Source organism: Bolinopsis microptera, chromosome 10 (assembly GCF_026151205.1).
Source record: "Bolinopsis microptera isolate Bmic1 chromosome 10, MBARI_Bmic_1.0, whole genome shotgun sequence".
In the NCBI taxonomy this organism is placed as follows: domain Eukaryota; kingdom Metazoa; phylum Ctenophora; class Tentaculata; order Lobata; family Bolinopsidae; genus Bolinopsis; species Bolinopsis microptera.
The window spans coordinates 9,725,509-9,751,604 of record NC_087081.1 but is presented as its reverse complement, the minus strand read 5'-3'; the positions used below and the strand labels follow the sequence as shown (position 1 = coordinate 9,751,604).

General features: G+C 37.2%; 1 protein-coding gene across 5 annotated transcripts in view; it reads right to left on the bottom strand.

Moving 5' to 3' along the window:
• The window catches only part of LOC134822473 (abnormal spindle-like microcephaly-associated protein homolog), a 37,403-nt gene extending 16,456 nt beyond the window's left edge, over nucleotides 1-20,947 (bottom strand). The window contains exons 1-3 of one of the 5 annotated variants that reach the window (XM_063833580.1): nucleotides 20,823-20,947; nucleotides 20,532-20,613; nucleotides 8,843-8,888 (exon numbers count right to left, since the gene is read on the bottom strand). In XM_063833580.1, the coding sequence (XP_063689650.1) occupies nucleotides 8,843-8,888; nucleotides 20,532-20,613; nucleotides 20,823-20,841 (147 nt within the window). In that variant the 5' untranslated portion in view covers nucleotides 20,842-20,947. Of the gene's footprint in view, nucleotides 1-8,842; nucleotides 8,889-10,083; nucleotides 10,624-12,160; nucleotides 12,663-16,461; nucleotides 17,101-20,531; nucleotides 20,614-20,822 lie in introns of those variants that run through there. The other 4 variants (XM_063833577.1, XM_063833576.1, XM_063833579.1 and 1 more) reach the window with 4 other exon arrangements.
• Nucleotides 20,948-26,096: the final 5,149 nt, after the last annotated feature.

The window sequence follows — 26,096 nt, the reverse complement described above, 5'->3', positions numbered from 1 at the left end:
TCGAACTTCGAGATATTTCTAAAACAGCCCCGACAGTCGAAACCCGCTTGGATCGATTGAACACTGATTCTGAATCACCCCACACGAAAAAGGGATACAGGTTAAAATGATCACCTAGTATGTTATTGGCGAAAAACTAGGGTTTAAGAAGATGTTTGAGTTACTGTAAGGGATTGGGTTAGGGTCAGAGTATAAGAGGGTTAGGGGTTGAATTGTCCGTCAGGGCCATCTAGAGAACGTGTTTAACTTAGTCACGTGATAGTCCAGTGTCGATTTATTTATCATCATCCTCTCCCCCTGATCGGGCCTCGTAACTTAATATGAAATTGAAAGTAATAAGCGTAAATATTCGCTGGTTATTTATTTATTTATAAATTAGTAGTCTCCATTGGCGCCTCTAACTCCTATTTTAGTAAATCTGTTACCCGCTACCATCCGATCAAATTTCCTTTCACTGCATTACCGCTATAACTTATAGGACTGCACTGCTACCAAAATGGTAGTAATTTTAATAACTAATCGGAACAGTTTACACTTTTATAAGTTTATAGCGCCTCCATGCGGTTTGCACAAGGTTTCGCAAAACACTAGGATTAAATAAATCAAAGGGAAACGTAAAATTCAAGAGAAATAAGTTTACTGAAACGTACAAATAAATTCATCTGTCAGAGCTTATATAATATCCAAAATGTCACACTATGATTACCATCTAAGCATTAAGCAGCATCACCTAAATTACCTTTGACACGTTTGCTGATTTTTCAAGAAGAAGCATGTTTAAAAACTGAAATCAATCATTTTCAATAAAATCATCATTTTTAACACAATATATTTTGATGCTATGCTTTAACTTATCACCTGTAAAGATATGTTCCGACATGATAATCTTCATTCAGTGTGCTTACATAATATACATTGTTTATACACAACAGAGTCTACAATAGTTTTAACTCTGAGACTGTCAGTGTACTCTTTGAAATGTACTTATATGCACCGTTTATGTCCTTAAGCTGTATACATTGTATATTAGTATATTAGTATATTCCAAAATGAAAATATAACTAGATAATAGCTCATAATACAAAGAAGGAATCACATTATGCAGCTATAAGAATTACAACTGGAACAATACGGATACCAAGCCTACTCCTCCGATCATCTCTCCTCTTCTCTTAGTTTGTTGAAACTTCATTTCCTGGTAGATAACCTTCTATAACAGTATAACATGACTCACAGCGAACCAGTGAGCTATAGTGCATCAGTATAAGGGCCACTGTGTGCCACGTGGTCACAACACTGCTCTCTTATTGGTTAGTTTGTGCCACGTGACTAGAATACTGCTTTCTTATTGGTCAGTTTGTGTCACGTGACCAATACGGATCCTGATTCCTGAAGTCTCTTCATGTGCAGTTATAAGGACAGTTATAGTAACATGACATGTGGGAGCATGTGTACCTACTGGATTTTAAAGTTTTAAGCTGATGTATCTGGTAATAAATTCTATAATGGGATGGTACAAAACTGATCGTTTGTGGAAGGAAGATTTGTTAAAACTGCGGTCTAGAAGGATCCTAAGTCTCTGATCCAGCTATATAAGATACAGATGCTGCTTTTGTTATGTTAATATTTCTTATAACTATTCTGTTTAGTAGATTGAATCAAGATCCTCAACATTCTTCATGACTATTTCAGTATAAATAAAACGAACTAATTTTAATTTTGTTCATTCAACAGGTTACGGAGAAGACATTATAATCACACTAGAAAACCCGTGGTCACAGGGAGGAAGCTAATGGTATTTTTGTTAGTGAGTTTAAATCGCGTCAAAAAATATCCTACACAACCGAAGATACTCATACAGCCAATTAAAATTTTGCTCGTAATAAACACAGCGTAATATCAACAAAACTGATCAAAATGACGTTAAAACAATCATTGCACGTGCACGTGCGTGTAACAATCCTCGTTACCATGGTAACTACGCAACTTCCTATTTCTCGTCTGATTTGCACGTGGGCGGTCGTACAGTGTACAAACATTGTACAAACAAAAATAATTCTCTGAATTATAAGTAAGATAATTATAGGAACTAGGAAGGTAATACTTGCAGGTAAAGTTTAAACTAAACTTTATAACTAACACGAAAGTTACTAAGTTACCTATATAATCGCGATACCAAAGTTTCCACTAGTAACTTAGTAAACAAGAAACGCAACAAATGATACACAAGCCCATACATCAGCTGGAAAGCTCATGAACCGAGCAGCCTAACACTACCTACTCAACACATACCAGTCAGCCATATATTATATATATTATATATTTTATAAAAGTTATATATAACTCAATAAAGTGTGAAAACGTCTACTTAAACTCACTTCACCACTTCTTTTAATACCTGCTTCTAATTTATTAATACTTCTGCTCGAGATTTGTGTTTGAGATAACTTTAGCAGAGTTACCGGATAACCCCATATTATGACATTAGGTTAATATGCTTCTCTGACGAGAAGTAATAAGCGTAAATATTCGCTGGCTATTTCCTTATTTATTTATTAGTTGTCTCCATTGGCGCCTCTAACTCCTATTTTAGTAAATCTGTTACCCGCTACCATCCGATCAAATTTCCTTTCACTGCATTACCGCTATAACTTATAGACCTGCACTGCTGTCTGCTACCAAAATGGTAGTAGTTTTAATAACTAATCGAAACACTTTTCACTTTTACAGCGCCTCCATGCGGTTTGCGTTTTACATAACTATAAAATGCACAAAAAGCAAGTTTTAAGTTATTTAAACTGTATCAAATAGTTGAATAATTAATTAGATTTGATGAAAACTCAAAATTCTCACCTCCTCTGTGTCATTGCTTGTCATTGTTATATTCTCTGATGGATTATATTCTCTAACACAGAAGAACTCAGAAACGGAACAAAATAAAAAATAAAACGTGTTGTCGTACTATATCTTATTAAGTGTCTGCTCACGAATCTAGCTGAATTGGACCGGAAATTCATACTTTAATTAGTTACCGTGCCTGTAATTTCAATTAAGAGATTTTAAGATTGGCTGACGGAAATGGCAGCTGTTCCGGCGATGGTTAAGTCAACTTCAGGCGCTTTTTACTGGCCAGACCATGTCAGAGAGGTGATTTAATTGGCTGTTGTAACACGTGACAATACCTGTGAAATCTTGTGTACTATATAGCTGGGTAAGCCTGGCAGGAAGTGAGTTACAAGGAGAGAATTGTGATATTTACCTTACGGGGGTCAATGCAAATGTTATATCATAAATTACAACTCTTGTTACTTTGTTATATCTTTACAGAACCACAAGATGAAACAATCATATTTGGCAGTCATGCCTTCAACTGGTTGAAAACGTTCAGTTATAATTGATATACACATCTTAGATCTTTGTTTTATCTTTTTGTAGGTTCCACTACCGCTTATAATTTAGAAATGCTTTTACTTACAAAATCAGTATGAATCAGCAGCCGCGATGCAAATTTAATGGCGGTAATGTTATTATGTTATGTTTCCACATAAATAATTCTCACTGGCCCATTCCACATTATTCCATGACATGTGATATTTGAAAGATAAGGAAAGTAATGCTTAACCGATAGAAGTCTCTACGGGTAGTAAATACTGGAAACCGCGAGGATGGCGATTTATTGGTACCACTGAGAGTACCAATGGCTTCCTGTCAAAGATGAGGAAATCGATTGAGAATGTCTGAATACCAAAATATTTATCAAAACAATGCTATACAGCGGTGGCATGGTTTCAGCTGACGAAGAATCTGATTTCTTAAGGTCTTAACGGGGGCCGATAGCCCTAAATAAATGTTTAAAAACCACAAGAACAGATCTTTGGTCAGCATTCACCACATGTACAGTGAACATGTTATTAGTTAGTGACATTAGTTTACTTAGGGTTAAACATGAGAGGTTAAACGGCAAATGGACGACTAAATGTGCAGTAAACGAAGGTGTCACACCGATGAAGTGACAATCACACCGCGATGACCGAGACTTTTTACTCGTTATCTAAAGCCGTTTAATAACTTACTTTATATATACGTATCATATTTGTACCGCAAGGTCTTAACTCTTACGTGTCAAGGTCTGCTGATGTATTATAACTTAGAATAAAAATAGAGACGAAATAAAGAAAAAACCAAAAACTGTAGTTAATTCGGACCTTTACTGATAGTTGAAATTCGACATATGACGTCATCTAGCGTCATCTAGCGTCATCTAGCGTGAAATATCGCCAGATGATGATAGATGACGCTAGATGACGCTAGATGACGCTAGATGACGCCAATTAGCGACATTGTCGCTAAGTGCACGGCACCTTTCGAATGTCGCTATCTAGCGCTATCTAGCGCTATCTAGCGCTATATGACGCTATATGACGCTATATGACGCTAGATGACGCTAGATGACGCTAGATGACGCTAAGCACGCAGCACTGACGCCAGGCGACAGATAGCGCTATTTTCATAAAATTTCCGCCCTTTTTTTTGCGACATCTAGCGGTATCTAGCGCTATCTAACGCTATATGTCGCAACGACATCTGACGCAGCGCTATCTAGCGCTATCTAGCGCTATCTGGCGCTATCTAGCGGACAATGTCGGTTTGTGACAGTTTACGCTAGATAGCGCTATCTAGCGCTAGATATCGCGGCGACAGCTAGCGCTAGATAGCGCTATCTAGCGTAAACTGTCACAAACCGACATTCTCCGCTAGATAACGCTTGTTAGCGCTAGATAGCGCTATCTAGCGGAGAATATCGGTTTGTGACAGTTAACGCTAGATAGCGCTAGATAGCGCTATCTAGCGCTAGATATCGCGGCGACAGCTATAGCTATGGCTATAGTTGTTAAACGTTAAATATCTAACGTTGGTTATAAGTTTTATTTTTAACGTTGCAAAACGTTTATTATTTGACGTCAGATCAAGGTTACCTTATTAACTATAAGCAGAGTTTAAAATTCAACTACATTTTAAAGTTGTATGTAGGTTACATATAAAACGTTGTTAAACGTTAAATATCTGACGTTGGTTATAAGTTTTATTTTTAACGTTGCAAAACGTTTATTATTTTACGTTAGATCAAGGTTACCTTATCAACTATAAGCAACGTTCAAAACTCAACTTAATTTTAACGTTGTATGTAGATTACATATAAAAACTTTGCCGGCTGGTATAGGCTTAGACTAATATTTTGAGAAAAAGCGGCGCGTGATAGTAAATTACGAGTATCACCCGTTAACGAGTGAGATTCGTCCAGTATAACCTGTTTATGCTCTAACCATAGCCCTCTCGCTAGTAGTACGCTTAGACACATGGCTATGTGAAAGAAGATGATGTAAAGATCTAAATGTTAAATTAGCATTTGCAAATTAATAGTATAGTATTGAAATCTCGCACAGCAAGTTATTAAAAGAATGTAATGAGAGTCGAGCCGAATTTATTGTTCAGTAATCACATATATCGTACCCACGAGTTTTCAGTTTACGAACTACGCGCAAGTGTGAAGTGCAAGCGCGAAAGCTTTAGTGCAATTTAGCTACGAAAATACCAAAACCCTTAAAATGCGATGCATTCAGTATTTAGAATTAATATATTATAAATTTATAAGTTATGTCAATCCTCTTACCTGGGGACCCAGGCTAATATGTACATGTTCATAAACATTAAGATTTGGCGAATAAAGATTTGGCGAATAAAGATTTGGCGGAATGACAGGCTGAGCGCGGCCCAGTAACAATCCTCGGGATCGGAATTATTTTGGATAAATACTTTACAGCTTTGAGCTTCGAGTAATCTATTTGACGATGTTTGTTGTAGCGCGATGCACTACTGGGCCGCGCCGCGCAGCCAATAATATAATGCTTCTTGCAACCACTAGTGCTTTACTAAACATACTTGGTCAGTACGTTACTGTATGTACGATATGTACGAACTCTTAAAAGGTGTCGAACTGTACAAATTTTAAAAAGCTGTCGAGGAATTTTTACCGAATTTTTAAAAAAAATTTGTTTTTTAATCAGTAATCACTTCAGTCCAAAAAATTTGTTATTTTTGTCCGGGAGGTTACATTTCAGATTTAAAATATTAACATGCATCCGCACGTCATCGTTTCCCGCCATTTTAACACAAATTTTTGCAATTAGCTTTTTATTATATATTTCGAAAATTTATGAAGCGAATTTTTCCCAAACTAATCCAAATCCCGAACTGAAAAAACGAACTGTACGAATTTTTTACGACTTTTGTACGAACTGACCAACTATGTTACTAAATTGGCGATATGCACCATGACTGGGCCTCGCCGAGCTGTGAACATGAACAGTGAAGGATTGACATCGTGAATCAACGCGATGCGTTACTGTGAGTGTGTCGCGCCGCGCATCCAAAAATGCTTCTCGGTATCCAATAATGCTTTTCGGCGAAATGCACCACTGAGCTGTGAAAGATTGGCATCATGAATCAACGATGTTAGTAACTTGTATAAATTTCGTCGAAATAGTACGTGCCGCTTTCTTCCGATCCCGAAATGTTAAGGGTCGACGGTCGTTTACATATTAGTATTACGTAATCAGCTGAGGAGGTTGGGGTTTTCAAATGATTATTGATTACGCTAGTGTAATATTGACATAAATATAATAGCTATGGTAAAACTGATTACGGGGTATGTGAACGACCCCTCATTGTTAGTAATCAGTTCCATACATAGCTATTAAGCTATTAGTATTATGTCACAATCACACTAGCGAGCGTAATAATTTGGAAAACCCGGCCGGCGGCATCAGGCCCTTTATATAATTATAATATGTAAACGACCCCTTGATTAAGTGATATTAATATTTTGTTCCACTCAGCCGAATATTTGATAAATCGAGTGTAATAGTTGGGTGACTTCGACGAGCCGCGCAAGCTTATAGTTATATCATTTGCATTCTCACTTAAAGTTAATTATAATTAATTTTCATACACAGCTACAGTAAAAATTAATTTTCATATAAAATAAAAATAACAAAAAAGATTGGGTGGGAAAAGACAGGCTGCTCTTACGGTCCCAGTAAAACATACACACACACACACACACACACACACACACACACACACACACACACACACACACACACACACACACACACACACACACACACACACACACACACACACACACAACACACACACACACACACACACACACACACACACACACACACACACACACACACACACACACACACACACACACACACACACACACACACACACACACACACACACACACACACACACACACACACACACACACACACACACACACACACACACACACACACACACACACACACACACACACACACACACACACACACACACACACACACACACACACACACACACACAGAGTTAGGATTACTGTTACTGTGATAGGATATGATATCTTGTGCTATATGTAGCGACGACATCTGACGCAGCGACATATAGCGCTAGATAGCGACATCTAGCGCTAAATAGCCTGGACTGTCACGACCCAAAATTCTTCGCTATTTAGCGCTATCTAACGCTATTTAGCGCTATCTAACGCTATCTAGCGCTATATGTCGCAACGACATCTGACGCTATATAGCGCTATCTGGCGCTATATAGCGCTAGATAGCGTGAACTGTCGTAAACTGACTTATCCCGCTATCCAGCGCTTGATGTCGCCTGCGTCAGATGTCGTCGCGACAGATGTCGTCAGATGACGTCAGATATCGCTAGATGGCGTCAGATAGCGTCAGATGTCGCGGCAACATATGACGCTAGATGACGCTAGATGTCGTCCCTAGAATTTTTATGAAAATAGCGCTATCTGTCGCCTGGCGTCAGTGCTGCGTGCTTAGCGTCATCTAGCGTCATCTAGCGTCATCTAGCGTCATATAGCGTCATATAGCGTCATATAGCGCTAGATAGCGCTAGATAGCGCTAGATAGCGCTAGATAGCGACATTCGAAAGGTGCCGTGCACTTAGCGACAATGTCGCTAATTGGCGTCATCTAGCGTCATCTAGCGTCATCTAGCGTCATCTATCATCATCTGGCGATATTTCACGCTAGATGACGCTAGATGACGCTAGATGACGTCATATGTCGAATTTCAACTATCAGTAAAGGTCCGTTAATTCTAATGCGTGATTATAGCGATCAGACATAAAATGTAATATATTATGCATAAAAATGATAAATTATAAAATGTGACTCAATATATTTTATCCATGTTATAGGACGGTACTATTATAACAATAAACAATCAATCTTTAGCCAAATATATAACAAAAATTGAGTATTCTTCTCGGGCAAAACCTAATTATCCACGAGGAGAAGATAATTAGCCATTAATATTTAATTAGTTTTAAACACTACAAGTGCAAATCTCTTACATTTTTTGAGAATAATGTAATGTAACGTGATGGAAATATTTTAAACGGGCATGTCCTGCCCAAACCCAGGATGCACTACATAAAGAATTCGTTGTAACTTTGTTTGAAAAGCATTAATATTAATATCATATTACTATCATATTAATATCATAATAATAATGATAATCACTCGTAACTATAACCACACGTCAGCAAATCTACAGAGCAAGTATAATACACTACTACAGCTACTAGTATAATACAACCTGTTATTTAAAAACGGAATACACTAATATAATATAAAGCTGTACACAATACAGAAACAAAAGTCACTACAACAGCACCACAAAACAGCAGTGAAACTCAACACAAAGCACAGGAAATAACATGAACTTCACAATGTATACTCACTGTACTTATGGGTCCATAATTCTGTTGTTCTGCTGTTGATGTCCGCCTGAAATATCTGGTGTTAGTTGTTATTACGCGTTGAAAAGCTAAAAGTTAGCCCGATTAGCCGGGTATTATTATACAGTTGGAACGCTGCATATGAGAGTCCAGGTATAGGGTACGAGCGATTAGCGATTCGTTGATATCCAGTAATTATACTTAAAGGTGTTGTAGTAACTTAGTAATTATACGTCTTATAGTATAGCTATATAGGTAGTGTACTGTGCAGCTGTGCAGCTGTGTTATACAGTATTTATTTTCAAGGTTGTAGTGATAGCTTTGTTGAGTGTTTATTGTAGGTATGCGAATTAGTGGAATTGAGTTTTCTGAGACATTTACAATAAAAAATTCAATTTGTGATAATCCTTTCTAATTATTTGTAGAGTAAAAATACTAGAAAATATAGTATCATAATAAAATAATAAGGATAAATAACGTTTGGTTTATGAACCGCAACTAACAAGAAACTTTTAATCCAGTTCTGCTTTCCTTTACAATTTTTAAATACAGACACAATCAGGGCCCCCAAGCCAGTTACAAACACATCAAATCACACAAACGATCAACGCCTGACAACGTAGTCACTATAGTAATAGTACTACATCTAATACGATGCAGCTAAACATTTACACTTTCCGTTATTTAATCCGATTTTCAAACGGGATTTAATTACATTTATTATAACTCAGTTATCGAGCGATATTAAATTTTGAATTCAACCTCAGATAATTCGTGAATTGGGAAGTATCTTAGTTTCATTTTACTTTTATTCATTTAACGCTACTTCGGAGCACATCCAGACATCGTAATCTAGAAATCCTTAAGTTGTTTGAAAATAAAGTCTAAACTTGTATACATAGTACATACATTATAATATCGAACAGAATTCAGCAGTGCAATAAAATACTGCTGTAAACTTGGAACTGTTAGGAAATGTAAACCCATTACATTATGTTCATTCATGCAACTTTGAGATCTACACAAAAGAAAACCACGTTCGAAAGTCTAAAGTCAACTGTAACGCAGTCTTAAAATGGAGGGATAGGAAATTGGAAAAGGCTTCAAAAATGTTCATAACAAAAACTGACACGGTTAGTAAAGTTTTGTTGGAAATTTGCCAAAACCCCAAAATAGACGCCAATTTTAAATCGCATATCTGATTATCTGGATATTATGTTAGTTGGTGTAAGGATAACACTTACGTTGTGAGATTGTCACAGTTCCCTAGTGGGCTTCTAAGAGTTTGACAAACCCAGTTCTGATACCCACGCATCCTCAGCAAGTAAATCAGTGGGTTTATTGTAGCATTCAGAAATACTGGGAAATACTGGAACATGAGTTGGGAATAGTAGAATAAATATCTACGATCTTTGACAAGTACTTCCGCCGCAAGTGGTAGGATATTCAGCAAGCCGAGGTAATCCCATATCACATAAAGGGAACAAGGCAGATTACACATCAGAAACACTGCAGTAAAAATACTGATTGAGACCGATACCCTGCGAAAATCTTCTCCGTTACTAACATCTGGCCGAGCCATTAGAACCAACGTACCGACAAAAAAGCACACAAAAGTGATCACAGATGGCAAAAGGAGTTCTAAAACAAAAGAAACTGCTCCAAAATAAGCAGCAAATACGGGTACTCCACTGCGAAAATTCAAGGTGACAAGAAGACAAGAAGACAGTTGATACGAGTATCCTCCATAATGCCACTTCTGAGGGAGGTAAATCAAGTAAAATACCAACATATACCCGGCATACCCAAAAATAGCTCCAATCAACCAAGATCGCTTTATATGACAGAAGGGGTACTTCATCACGATTGTGCGAGTTATACATATCATCATCGCTAAAAACATTGACATTCTAGCAGTGAATGTTATAACCGATGACCATGCAGTGCAAAACCCTTCGTTATTGAAGAGCATTCGTTTTCGATCATTTAGCAGTGATATTGTAGATAGAGGAAATAAAGAAACGGAAATGACATCTGTTGCTGATATAGCAAGATATAGAAGGTTCGGAACTGTTTTACACCTTTTTGTCCAGAAGTAACAAAGTGCAGAAATGTTCCCCAAAGTTCCGACCACACTGCAAAAAATGATAACAGATGCAAGAATCCGGTCGGAAGTCTGAATTCCTAAATTCTCAGCGTAGTGATATTCCCAGGAGACGTTCCCGAAAAAACGACGAGGGTGAACCCCCATTAGAAATATTTCCAATATTTAGATGAAGCAAGACAGGAAGAATTTTTGGAACTGATTCGAGTTGTAGAATGATTGCCATGTGATAATGAAAAAACATTACATGGCAACCAGAGAATGAGAAGAGTATGAGTAAACCGTAGTGTCATCCACATTCCAGGAGCACGTGAAAGACACAAAAACAGTGAGAGTAATCAAATTTTGACCGCCTTATGGCACAAAGTAAATTATACCTAAGCCTCACTGTATTATAAATATTTTAAATATTTTACTTGAGAGTTGAATGAATCAACTAATTTGTGAATAAAAGCCAGGTGGGTGGAGTAAATCTGCATTCTGTAGAGCTTTTAAAGGAATTTTATGTGAACCATAACTATTCAGGGCAATGTTGCTGCACGGGTAAGAATAGAGACAGACTAAAAGATAAAAGATGCAGTATAAAAATCCTCTTCATATCGGGCTACTCCAGGGAAAGGAAAAGTGCATGGTATAAAAAACTTATTTAAAAAAGCTTATTTCTTAGTCGCTGAGTTCACGATTGAGATAAGTATTTCTGATATGCTTTGCCATCACCACTCATCCGAGTACCAAATAATAATCGTTTTCATTTTTTTCAATGCAATGAAGGTCCATTTTCACATTTTTAAAACTTTTTTAAATATTTAGTTCGAATCAAACTAAATTGTATTGTGTTTCGCCATTAAAATTACATTTTTTCCCTGAAATGATACAATTTCTTGTTACAAAGATAACCGAGATATCAAGCATGATGGGTTTGTTAATAACGTGGTATCAGGTGATTAGGTTGACACTAGAAGTAGAACTGCATTATGGAAATCGTGTAGGATTAGGAAACCCAATCAGAGTGTGGTATCACACTATCAAATGATCACCCAATTAATTACAATTACAATATACTAGTAATTTTGTGGTGTTGTACAATTTCAGTAAGTTAGCATTGAAATTAGAATCAACATTCAATAGTGAACATTGTTATATATAAATTATAATATTACATTATAATTTAACTTTGTTAATAGTTTTTGTAAGATTTTAAATTTTGTAAAACTTACGTCGTTAGTTGTGTAAATTTCGTCAGGTTTTTAAAAGTTTGGCGAATCCAGTTCTGGTACCTCCGCATCCTCAGCAAGTAAAGCAGTGGGTTGATTGCAGCGTTAAGAAATACCGGGAAGAACATCATCATTAGTTGGCAATAGTACATCAAATATTCACGATCACCCGACAATAATTCGTCATACTTAAGTGGTAGAAACCCGAGCTCAGCGAGAATGTCCCACATCAGAGAAAAGAAACATGGTATATTACACATCAGAAAAACAGCCGTGAATATGGCGATTGTGACTGATACCCGGCGAAATTTCTGTTCGTCTTCGTTACCAACTGCTGGCCGAGTCATTAAAACAAAGGCACTGATACAAAAGCAGACAAAAGTCACCAATGATGGCAACGTGAGTTCTAAAACGAGGGAAATTGCTCCAAAATAAGCAGCAAATACAGGTACATAGTGAAAATTCAAGATGACAAAAAGACATGAAGACATTTGTTTATAGTATTCTGCGTAATGCCACTTCTGAGGGAGGTAAATCAAGTAAATTACCATCATATACCCGGCATACCCAGATATAGCTCCGATCAACCAAGATCGCTTTATGTGACAGAAGGGGTATTTCATCGCGATGGTGCGAGTTATACATATCAACATTGCTAAAAACATTGACATCCTTGCAGTGAACATAATAACCGATGACGATACAGTGCAGAACACTTTATTGTCGAAGAGCATTGGTTTTCGATCATTTAACAAGGATATTGCAACTAGAGAAAATAAAGAAACGGAAAGGATATCTGTGGCTGATATAGCAAAATACAGAAGGTCCGGAATAGTCTTGCGTCTCCCCCTCCAGAAGTAACAAAATGCCAAAATGTTTCCCAAGAGTCCCATCACACTGCAAAAAATGATAACTGACCCAAGAACCTGGTCAGAAGTCTTCAAGTTTCGAACGTAGAAACATTCCCAGTAAGATTCCTCGGAGACTGAGAGAAGCGGGAAGCACACATCAGAACCGTTTGTCATACTCGTAGCCTTTGATTGTGGATCAATATTCATGTTAGCATTATGTATAATAATTTTGTAAGTTGAAATAGTTTCAAAAACCTGAAGAAACACAGAGGTTAACGTTGTTTTTAATATGATCGTATTCGTACTAGTAGTAATATAAGTCGTTGAGTGTTGACCGTTATTTAGTCATTTCAACATCATTTCCAATTTTGAGATCATGAAACAAAAAAATGAGGCTTTTATAAAAATTATCCATCGTTAAGTGCCTAGTTGTTAAGACTAACTAAAATGATTTCAATGCAACACAATTATATACTCTTATATAGAAACCTGATAAGGCAACTTGGTCGTTTAGCTCCGGACAGTCTATGCAACGTCTATGCAACGTCCATGCAACAACAAAAGAACCGTCTATGCAACGTCTATGCAACGTCCCTGCACAATGAACACTCTATGCACACTCCCTGCACCGGCTACTAATAGGTCTGCTTTAGAGCCGGCTAGTGACCGGTTAGTAGCCGGTTAGTAGCCACTTGGTGGTTACTAGCCGGTTAGTAGCCGGTTAGTAGCCGGCTAGTGACCACTTTTCAAGTGCCGGTTAGTAGCCGGTTGGTAATGTGAAGTTGAGGAGCTGTTATTACAAAAGTGGCTACTAGCCGGCTAGTAGCCGGCTAGTAGCCGGTGTTCATATGGTACTGTGCAGGGACGTTGCATAGACGTTGCATAGACGTTGCATAGACTGACCGTGCAGGGAGTGTGCATAGAGTGTTCATTGTGCAGGGACGTTGCATAGACGTTGCATAGACGGTTCTTTTGTTGTTGCACGGACGTTGCATAGACGTTGCATAGACTGTCCGGAGCTAAACGACCAACTTCCCCCTGATAACAAAAACAATCCGATACAACCATACAAAGATAATATATTGAGCACACGACAAACTAAAATATAACCTGTAAAATTAATCAGTGATTTTTGACTTGCACGAAACCCGATGGCAATTGAACCCCGAGCTGGATTGCTTTAAATAAAACTGAAAACACAAAAGAATATACTAATATTTAAAGAATAGGGAGGGCGGGAATCGATTGTTATAACTTCTCCGGTAAAATATATTTCGGGCGCTCACGGTACATGTTGTTTATACTTACTCAAAACACGTGGTAAACAAATACCAGAGCATCAGCAATATTATAAATAGCAATTATACACAGACTAGGAGTAGGACTGTCAGAGCGAGCGTGCTAAATCACTCTACAGTCGATCTTCGAGATTGTTCTAAAAGGGCCCCCGACAGTTGAAACCAACTTCAATCGATGTATTTTCGGACGCTGATTCCGAATCACCCCAACAACATAGGGTTAAAATGCTTCCCTGATGCGCGACGCGGACGAGATATTGGCGAAAAACTGTCTCGATCACGTTATATGACCGTATAAGGAAGTCTAATTTCTCGTTAGGGTTAGGGTTTCAGCATATGCTTTTGTTAAGGATTGGGTTAGGGTTAGGGTTGGGATTAGATGAGGTTTCGAATAGTCGTTCAGGATCAGCTAGAGAACGGGTTGAAAAAGTCACGTGACAGTCGAGTGTAGAGTGATTTATCATCATATTTGTCAAGTTTTATAAATCAAGATTAAATATTTGGGGTAAATATGGTAGTGATATTTATGATGAATTTATTGAAATGTTTCAATCACCTAATATTATTTTGTAATTTGTATGGACATATATATCGTTTTTCAATTATATAAGTTACCTAATACCTATTAATTATTCTAGTATTTGTGATTAATTTGTATTGATTTGTCAAAAATTAATTTTATGAAGGAGTAAGTTGTCAAAAGATGCGCATTTGTATATTCATTTATTGCTTGTTTAATTTGTTTTTTGTGTTTAATTTACGATTATTTGTGTTTGAGATTCTGTGATTAAATTTATTTTGTTGATTGTAATGTTATGATATCGCATAATTTATTGTAAATGTAATATATGTTTCAGAAAATTATGTAATGTAACGCGATGGAAGTTCTTTAAGCGGGCAATTCCAGTCCAAACCCTGGAAGCATGACAAAAAGGATTTGTTTTTACTTGTTTGAATGAAAAGCACTAATATATCCCTGTCAGACCGTCTACTACTTTGTAAAATATATTGTAAAAATGCTATAGAAATACTGGGCAAGCCGACGAGCCGTAATTATCTTACCTGCTGCACGCCAATTCTTGTGCGCTACTGCTACTGCTAGCTGCATGTAATAACTATTATACGAAACTATTTTTCACGGTACCTTTTTTATAACAAGAATTGCGCCCGTTGTTTCGTTGTTGCGGACGCTAGATTTCCATTCCACATTCTCTGCACTACAACTACAAGCTCTAATATATTTTTTTTTACAAGTTTTTTTCTTACAAGTTTTTAAAGTTACAAGTTTTTAAAGTTAAAATAAATTACAATTACAAATTAAGTTAACTACGGCAATCATGAATTTAATCACAAGTGTTTCCCTATTTAAAACATAGTGTTCATATGTTCATGTTATGAAATGAGCTGATTTATAAATTTTATTTATTTTAACTTTAAAAACTTGTAAGAAAAAAAGTTGAAAGTGATCACTATACTCATGTTTTATGATTGTACACATCAGTACATTAAACTACACGTGTCACATTACATTGCACATGCAAATTGGGCTTATTGCCTAATACATTAAAATACACTGACGCCGCGCATACACTGACTACAGGCTATACATCACATCTCCGCAAGCAACCCTTGCAAGCTGCGCGCGTCCAGTTATCTAGTTGTCATGGTAACGGACAGAAGGACAGACGATATACCTTGTACCTACGTACCGCAATCTCCAAAATCCACGTTTTTATGCAAAAACATCCGTTCGTATTCGTAATCTTTCACTATTACTTTTTTGTTTTCACAAAAGGGTGTGAATGGAAGAAAAAAAAATAAGAAACCAGGGATGTTTGACTTTGAGTGACCTTAAATGATATAATAAGCATTTCGCACTGTAAATATGACATCTATCTAATCCAACTTACAACTTAAAGTTGCGAATAACGTTGCGAATGACAAAATATAAATATTTTGGATTTTGAGCATGCAGCATGTTAAAATGATTAATTGGTCCGGGACCCCAAAAAAGTTTGGTCACGGGTACGGTCCTAGTTTGTTGGTCGACTGCTATGTCAGAATCAAGTTTTACAAAAATTTCAGACTGAACCCCCCCTCACCCCCTTAACCTTGTTAATAATTTTCTTATACGTTTCAATTTAAAAAAACTTACGTTGTTAGGTGTACAGAGTCCGTCAAGTTTTTAACTGCTTGGCGAATCCAGTTCTGGTAGCCTCGCATCCTCAGCAAGTAAAGCAGTGGGTTGATTGCAGCGTTAAGAAATACCGGGAAGAGCATCGTCATGAGTTGGAAATAGTACTTCAAATATGTGTGATCACCCGACAATAAATCGTCATAATCAAGTGGTAGAAACCCGACCGGGCCAAAAAGGTCCCACATCAGAAAAAGGAAGCATGGTATATTACACATCAGAAAAACAGCCGTGAATATGGCGATTGTGACCGATACCTGACGAAATTTTGTATCGTTGCTGTTACCAACTGCTGGCCGAGTCATTAAAACAAAGGCACTGATACAAAAGCAGACAAAAGTCACCAATGATGGCAACGTGAGTTCTAAAACGAGGGAAATTGCCCCAAAATAAGCAGCAAATACAGGTACATAGTAAATATTCAAGATGACAAAAAGGCATGAAGACATATGATTATTGTATTGTGCGTAATGCCACTTCTGAGGAAGGTAAATCAAGTAAATTACCATCATATACCCAGCATATCCAGATATAGCTCCAATCAACCAAGATCGCTTTATGTGACAGAAGGGGTATTTCATCGCGATGGTGCGAGTTATACATATCAACATTGCTAAAAACATTGACATCCTTGCAGTGAACATAATAACCGATGACGATGCAGTGCAGAACACTTTATTGTCGAAGAGCATTGGTTTTCGATCATTTAACAAGGATATTGCAACTAGAGAAAATAAAGAAACGGAAAGGATATCTGTGGCTGATATAGCAAAATACAGAAGGTCCGGAATAGTCTTGCGTCTCCCCCTCCAGAAGTAACAAAATGCCAAAATGTTTCCCAAAAGTCCCATCACACTGCAAAAAATGATAACTGACCCAAGAACCTGGTCAGAAGTCTTCAGGTTTCGAGCGTAGAAACATTCCCAGTAAGATTCCCCGGAGACTGAGAGAAGCGGGAAGCACACATCAGAACCGTTTGTCATACTCGTAGCCTTTGATTGTGGATCAATATTCATAATTCATGTTAGCATTATGTATAATAATTTTGTAAGTTGAAATAGTTTCAAAAACCTGAAGAAACACAGAGGTTTGTTTTTAATATGATCGTATTCGTACTAGTAGTAATATAAGTCGTTGACCGTTATTTAGTCATTTCTTATTTTCAACATCATTTCCAATTTTGAGATCATGAAACAAAAAATGAGGCTTTTATAAAAATGATCCATCGTTAAGTGCAGTTGTTGAGACTAACTAAAATGATTTCAATGCAACACAATTACATACTCTAGAAACCTGATAACAAAAACAATCCGATACAACCATACAAAGATAATATATTCAGCACACGACAGACTAAAATATAACCTGTAAAATTAATCAGTGATTTTTGACTTGCACGAAACCCGATGGCAATTGAACCCCGAGCTGGATTGCTTTAAAAAAAACTGAAAACACAAAAGAATATATTAATGTTTAAAGAATAGGGAGGGCGGGAATGGAGTCTAACTTCTAATTCTCCGGTAAAATATATCTCGGGCGCTCACGGTACATGTCGTTTATCATTACTCAAAACACGTGGTAAACTAATAGTAATACCAGAGCAATACCGTCTCGTGGTGCAGTAGAAAATATACAAAAGTCTGGCTATAACTTTGATAATTTAATCAAAACGTTAATAGATCTACTACTTTGTAAAATATATGGCCATTGGCCAAGGTAGTCGTTGTTATTTGTAGAGACGGTATAGAAATATTGGGTAAGCCGTCAGCCGACGAGCTTACCCAATTCCTGTGCGCTACTGCTAGGTAATAACTATTATATTTATACGGGACTATTTTTTACGGTACCTTCTTTATAACAAGAATTGCACCCGTTGTTTCGTTGTGGCGGACGCTAGATTTCCATTCACTGCACTACAACTATACAAGCTGTTCAGCTGACTTTAATAATATGAACACTATGTTTTACACTATGTTTTAAATAGGGAAACACTTGTGATTCAATTCAATTGCCGTAGCTTATTTAATTTTTATTTGTAATTTAACTTTAAGAACTTGTAAGAAAAAAGTTGAAAGTGAACTATACTCTTGTTTTATAATTGTACACATCAGTATACTCGGGGGGGGGGGGGGGGGGGGGGGGGGGGGGGGGGGGGGGGGGGGGGGATCAGGTACCAAGTGCCGGACATCACGTCGACTAAGTGTAGTTTTGGATATTTTTCACTAGACCGACCCACCCCCTTTGCGGTACTAACTGTTTTTTGGATAATACGTAAGACACCCACCCCTTTTGCCGCCTTTTGCGGTACTAACTGTCGAAAAATCGTGGTACTAACTGTTTTTTTGGTATATAGAATAAGATACCCACCCAGAAATTGCTTTTTTTTAAAAGAGCTCATTTAAACTTTAAAGGAAGACTTTTAAAAATTTTAAAAATTAAAAAAAAACCCAAAAAAAAAACTTTAAAAAACCTCAAAACCCATTCCCAAAATTGAAATTTGAGGTAAAATGGGTTTTTTTGGGGTTAGACACCCCCTTTAGTACCATGTACTAACTGTTTTTCTGGAAAATGGGCAGTAGACCCACCAGTTAGTACCATGTACTAACTGTGTTCTTAGAAGAAAAAATGACCCACCCACCAACGTCATGTCCGGTACTAAGTGTACGATCCCCCCGGTATACTATAATACTACGCGTGTCACATTTGACAGAGCAATTTGTGGTGTGAGCTATGTGCCCAGCCCAGTGATGCACGCCGCCGCCGGACGCCGCCGCGCCGGCACATTTTCTGCACACGCCGACACGCCGATACCTCTCAAGTCGGCGTGGCGTGAAAGGAAATAGAAAGAGTATGGAGTTATTGGAGCCAGTCGGGGTTGATTTTAAACTTTAGGAGATCCAAATTGTCCAACGACAATGTTAAGAATTTGATTTTTCTTAAATATAAAATTGTAACAACCACCAAATATAATTGTAAAAACCACACTTATTACATCATTATTTCATGCACGCACGTACGCGCCACAATTTTTGTGGGCCTGGAAATTCAAACCTAAATTTTGACTAAATTATGTTCCACGCCGCCGAACGCCGCCACGCCGGGCCATTTTGGGCACGCCGCCGCCGGTTGGCGAAAAATGAACCGGTGTGCATCACTGGCCCAGCCTTGAAAACTTGGTGGATGACCTTGCTGTACGGCAGTGTTAAACAAGGAACTGAAACCGAGGGGTTCCGCTCAGGCCCTTCACAGTTCACACTTTGTGTTTGTCTGGTTCTAATATACCATTACAATAATGACTTTAACATTATACATACAAATTGGGCTTATTGCCTAATAGTAATACATTAAAATTCACTCGCGCCGCGCATACACTGACTACAGGCTATACATCACTACTATACAGGCTATACATCACATCTGTGAATGGAAAAGATAAGAAACCCAAATTCATAATAAACCAAGGATGTTCTGACAAGAATATCAAAAGGGTGCATAGAAAATTAGAGAACAGTCCAAGAACAGGTAGGTATAGCCGGTAGGGAGCTTAAGTTATCGACAACTTCAGTTTGGAGAATTTTGAGGAAAGAGCTGAAGAAGTTTGCCTACAAAATTCAAATAAAACAGACACAAACTCCAACAAATAGAGAACAAGAGAGAAAGTCGCAGCTTGGATGTACTGTGAACCCCATTTTCCTCAAAATTCGACTTTTTGGAACAGAGCCAAAAAGATTAACAAAGTTGAATCGCTGGAACAAATGAGCTTAAAAAATTAAATTTGTAAGCTTTATGAACTGATGGCAACTGATAATGGGCATTTTGCTTCATTATACAATTTTTATTGTTTTTAAAAATCAGGGCATAGTTTTTGAAACACCCTGTATATTATTTACAACTATCGATAAACACAAACGTCAAACAGTCTGTAGTAATAAATTATTAATTAAGTCCTACCAAAACCCGACCATGAAATTGAAAATGGTCATGGAATTAAGATTATATAATGACTTAATGAGAATAATAAAATGACTTACTTTTCAGAAGTTTTGAAGTAGGAGATAAGGGAAGGAAAGCAGGGACAGGAGGGACAGTTATCAAATATGGTCATGATCTTATCTGAAGGTTTTGTGATTAGTTCCAATCGGTTAAAATTCGCAAATCCCATCAAATGTAGCTGCGATAATAATGAACATAATATTAAGATTGTTTAAAGTAATGCTTAATGATAATGATTCAGAATTATAAAAACAGCAAAAAGAGTTAAGAATGAGAGAATGATGAAAACACAATATTTTTATTAATGAAATATACGAATATAAAAATACCTTCCAGTTTACGAAGCATCGTCAAATATTATCTGGCAGTGTCCAAGTAAATGAATAATCATTCAAACCATTTCAGATCTATCAAAATAATGGAGCAATCCCCACTCAATGACTCAACGGCAAACTAGTGTAAACCGGTTCAACTCTCATCAACCGGCTATAATCATAAATCTTCCTTAATCGAGATTTAATTACTCCCTCATTTGCATTTAAGTGTTTGATCATTACAGAATTCGTCGAATTCATTTAAAGATTTAATAATAATATAAACTTCACCACTACCGCACAGGGAGTAGCTTGGACAGTCGGACTGGTCTGCTGCCCAGTTACCAATATGACCAAAAAAGGCAATAAAAGTTGTCACGTGGAACCAATATGACCAAATAAGGCAATAACAGAAGACATTAGAGGGAGTAGTAAAGTACGAGATATCTCAACATCATAACAATTTGCTTGGGAAGGTCAGGAAAATTAGTGGTCAATAAACCGTGTCAGAACAAATCATTTGTCTCCTCAAGAAAAGATGAAAGAAGCAGAATGATAATTTAATTGTAGTGAGCCGCCACAAAGAGGAATAATACTTTTAATATCAACAGAATTCGGTTGTTTTGTGGACTTCATTGTTCATGAATCATGCTTGTTTTCATTTAATTATTTTCAAATTTTACAGCAATTGTGTTTGTCAAATTATGCACGTGGTAATGGTATTCCACGTGCATTATTCTTGCTTCAACAGAGTAAACGCAAGAAGGGGGGGGGGGGACGCAAGAAACTAGGTTGCTTAACTAGATGTTGAGAGCAAAGATACACTGAAAACGAAGAATCACAGTTAAACTGTAATGAGGTGCTTGTAGATAGATATTTGTAATTACTGTGTAAATATTACTTTCAGGAAAGGTTACATTTACAAATAATATACGCCCTCCTTTGCCAGGCGGTGCCCATGACAGTGACACTCATTTCTATTTATAGTTGAGGTCGCAACGTGAGACTCTCTTCAACAAAGTTGGTTGATCAAAGCTTTTGTAATAGTATATAGAGCTATTTAAGTATGAACCATTATAATTATAATCACAGCAACTCTTTTTAAGATCTCTATCATCTGGGGAGAAGTAAATGCGGTTTAATTATTTGCGGCATTACACGGTATCAAATGCGGCATTACACGGTGTCAAATGGTGGCATTACACGGTGTCAAATGACGGCATTACACGGCGTCAAATGGCGGCATTACACGGTGTCAAATGGCGGCATTACACGGTGTCAAATGGCGGCATTACACGGTGTCAAATGGCGGCATTACACGGTGTCAAATGGCGGCATTACACGGTGTCAAATGGTGGCATTACACGGTGTCAAATGGCGGCATCACTTTGATGTCAGACATGCGACAATTTACAACAAGTTTGGCGTAGTTATGTGTGAGATGGTCAATATTTTTTTGATGGTTCATAGTATCATAATCTACAAATATTTTAAACACGGTTAAGTTATGGCAGCAGTTGACTGCTCACTTCGTAGTGTAGTACGTTGATATCTGTATAATTTGACAAGAGATACTAGACAAGAGATACTAGACGCATACAAATTATTTATCAAATGCAATAAAAAGTATATCTGCATAATATTAGGTACTATTTTGATAATCCCGATAAAAGGATACAAATGAAATAAGATGTTGGACAGTTGATGATTCTTCGATTGATTATATTTATAACTGTGGGTTCGAATCTGTCTTCTGAAATGAATTCAATTTGTTGAGTAAAAGTAAGCTCCCACGGTTTGCATAATGTCAAGAACTACCATCTTTCAGGAACTTTATTTATTAAACAAATCTGACTTTTTTTAGGACCTAAGAAAATACAAAATAAAACTACTAAACAACTAAACAAGGTTGGAGCAACAGAAACCCTACAATAACGTTATAAAACAAGGTTAGAACAACAGGAACACTAAAATAACGTTATAAAACAAGGTTAGAGCAACAGGAACACTAAAATAACGTTATAAAACAAGGTTAGAGCAACAGGAACCCTACAATAACGTTATAAAACAAGGTTAGAGCAACAGGAAAACTAAAATAACGTTATAAAACAAGGTTAGAACAACAGGAACCCTAAAATAACGTTATAAAACAAGGTTAGAGCAACAGGAACACTAAAATAACGTTATAAAACAAGGTTAGAACAACAGGAACCCTAAAATAACGTTATAAAACAAGGTTAGAGCAACAGGAACCCTAAAATGACGTTATAAAACAAGGTTAGAACAACAGGAACACTAAAATAACGTTAAAGCGAACAACCCAAGAAAAGCCGGAACTAGCAGACTGATCTGCAACCTTCAGTAGATAAGCTTCAGACGAGAGTGCTCATTAGAAAATTAATATCCGGGACCGCTCTAAAGCACTTACTACACCCTACTGGAGCCAGCTGGACCTCTAGCCTCCATAATTCTAAATCTGGGGCCACCTAATTGCGGGATCTGTTTGATAATTACAGCGCCAAAATGAGGAAATCAGGTATTTAGATGCAGGTTTGAAATTCTCCATGTATAATTTGGTTTGACATGGAGAAGAAAGGCTACATTTATGAGATTTAAATATTTATTAACCTAAAATAAAATTGTTAATTCAACCCCAAAATCAAAATAATTATGACGGATATGCCGATTAGAGAGAGAGACCTGGCAGTTGAAGTATTTGATATTTTGCCAGCCAATAGGATTTCGTACAACATTAACAAATGAAACACAGGTTTGCCAGATTAAGATAATACTCATACTGGGGAACTACGAACCCCCTCCGATCCAGTCAGTTTCAAACTTATAGCCCTGATAATTACATAGTGCACTCAAATTATTTGTTGTGCAGTAGTGTTAAAAGTATTAAGGGGACACACACCAAAACCTTTTTTAGTGCCACCCTAAATTTTATTTTATATTATGCAAGTATGGCCATGGGAAGAAGAAAAAAGTTTAGTTTGAAATATTCCCTCATCCGGAAAAATTCTCTTCTATCTTTTCTAAGCTTTTAAAAACTTCGGTCAAGTCTGTCATTGTGATACCGATTTCTTAGCCATTTTTAAAGGTATTAAGCTAATTTTTTTGCTGAATCTTTATATTAACGTTTAAAATAACCTCTTCAAAGGATTATTTGATTGAACAAACGAAAATAAAGTTGCGAGCCGAATAGTATCGAACGAAGCGGAATTACAATTTTTGGCACCGACAAACTTGTACATGGCTACCAATCAAAGAGTTCTTGAGATATCGCTCCACAAGTTCGTGTGAGTGTAGTTGATAATCATACACTTAAGTTGTTGAAACAGGAATGTTCTCAATTTTGAGCTTTAAGGAGCGAGATATAGATTTCAAAGATTTTTTAAAATACGTGTAAAAAATATCCACAAATGACCAATTTAAAGCTTCAAATGCATATAACTTCAAAAGTGACAGGTATTTTGGAATAATATTTACAGGATCGTAATCAGCTTGACAAGACGCAACTTTTAGTAACAAATTCATGATATTTGACAAACTTACCTACCTATTGAACCTATTGATAGGTTTAGAAGTAGGTATCTTCACGGCTATCACGCAATCTGCGGACCACCTCCTTGACTAATGACTGCACCAGTCTATTATTGAGTTAGAGTTTTCTACACTGTATCCAGGAGTAGGGGGCTTGTCTGGAAGGTTGTCTAGGAAGTTTCTAAGAGATGTCTTGAAGCTTGTCAAAGTCCTTTGAGTATTGACAATTTTGGGGAGAACATTCCAGAGTCTTCCAGTTCTCACTGCGAATGAGTGGTCGTAGGTGGAGCGTGCAGCAGCTGAAGCTTTTTGTGAGAGAAGGGAGTATAACTTTAACTCCCAGTCTGGCATTCTCTCTGAACTGTACATCTAGGTCATTCGGACATATACTCTGGAGAACTTTCCACAGATGTATGATGGTGTAGCGTTCTCGGCGTCTTTGCAGTGATGTAAGTTTCAGTTCCTTCAGTCTATTCCAATAATCGGTGTCTCTAAGCCCTAGAATCTGTCTAGTGAACTGGCGTTGCATGCTCTCGATAGACTGGATATCATAGATCTTGTTTGGATTCCAAAGCGGGCAGCAGTACTCCACTCTGGACCTTATCAGGGATTTGTAGAGCTGGAGCATAACAGGTGTTGTCCTGTCTTTGAATACTCCAAGAACCCAAGATGCCATCTGACGTGCCTTGTCAACCATGATATTGATATGTGGTGTCCAGGAGAAATCATCGGACATGTCGACTGCTAGGTCACGCACTAATGGGCTTCTTTCTATGAGTCATAGTATGACTGATCCATTTGGAGTGGTGTAGTTTGTGATGTCACTCTTGATACATGTTTCGTATCCCAATATCGCGCGAAAAGTGGCAACGTATGTCAATGTCACTCATAAATGGCAGCTCCTCTGAAAGTGATTTAGAGGCCGGTGTTCTATAGCAAACAAGTTCAAACTTGTTTTCGTGCAGTTTCATGTTGTTGTCCTCGGACCAACGTATGATTCTGTTTAGATCTTTTTGAAGAAGATTGCAGTCGTTTAAAGTTGATATTTTTCTGCCTATTCGGGTGTCATCGGCAAAGCTGCTAAGTTTGGAATCTTTTACGTACTGATCTAGATCGTTGACGTAAAGTAGGTAGTGCGCCATCGACAGTGAGCCGCGCGTGCCGACTGTAGGATGGTTTTTTAGCGCTAATTTCGGCCAGCACAATTTTCTTCAAACAAATAAATATTGAGTATCCTTCCCGACCTCCAATTGCAACAAAAATTGGTAAGCTTACTCATAGACTTACAAGGAAAGTGTCCGAAAAATTTAAAGCATATCCAATTAACAGACATTATGTTACAGCTAAAAGCAGCGTATTTTGCCCCATTTTGATCACTATATCAACTCCGATATCCACCAAATTTTTCGGACAGTTGTAAAAGCCCTATTGGAAGGTCGTCGCCAATTTTCAGAATGATCTCATTTAAGGAACTGAAGATAAATCCGAATAATACGACAAAAATGGTCAAATTTGGACGAATTTGGTCAAATTACGCGACTTTTAGTTTTACAGCTACTTTTGCTCCAAAAGCCGCGCACCATCAAATATGGCACTTAGGCGAAATTCACTGATCTTTCCAAAAAGGTATGACAAATTTGGTATTGTGAAAATTCTCACAGTCTCTAGAAAACACTGGTACAAAAATTTTTTAAATCCGAGCAAGTTTATTTTTATCGTGCACCTCCTACGTAAAGAAAAAAA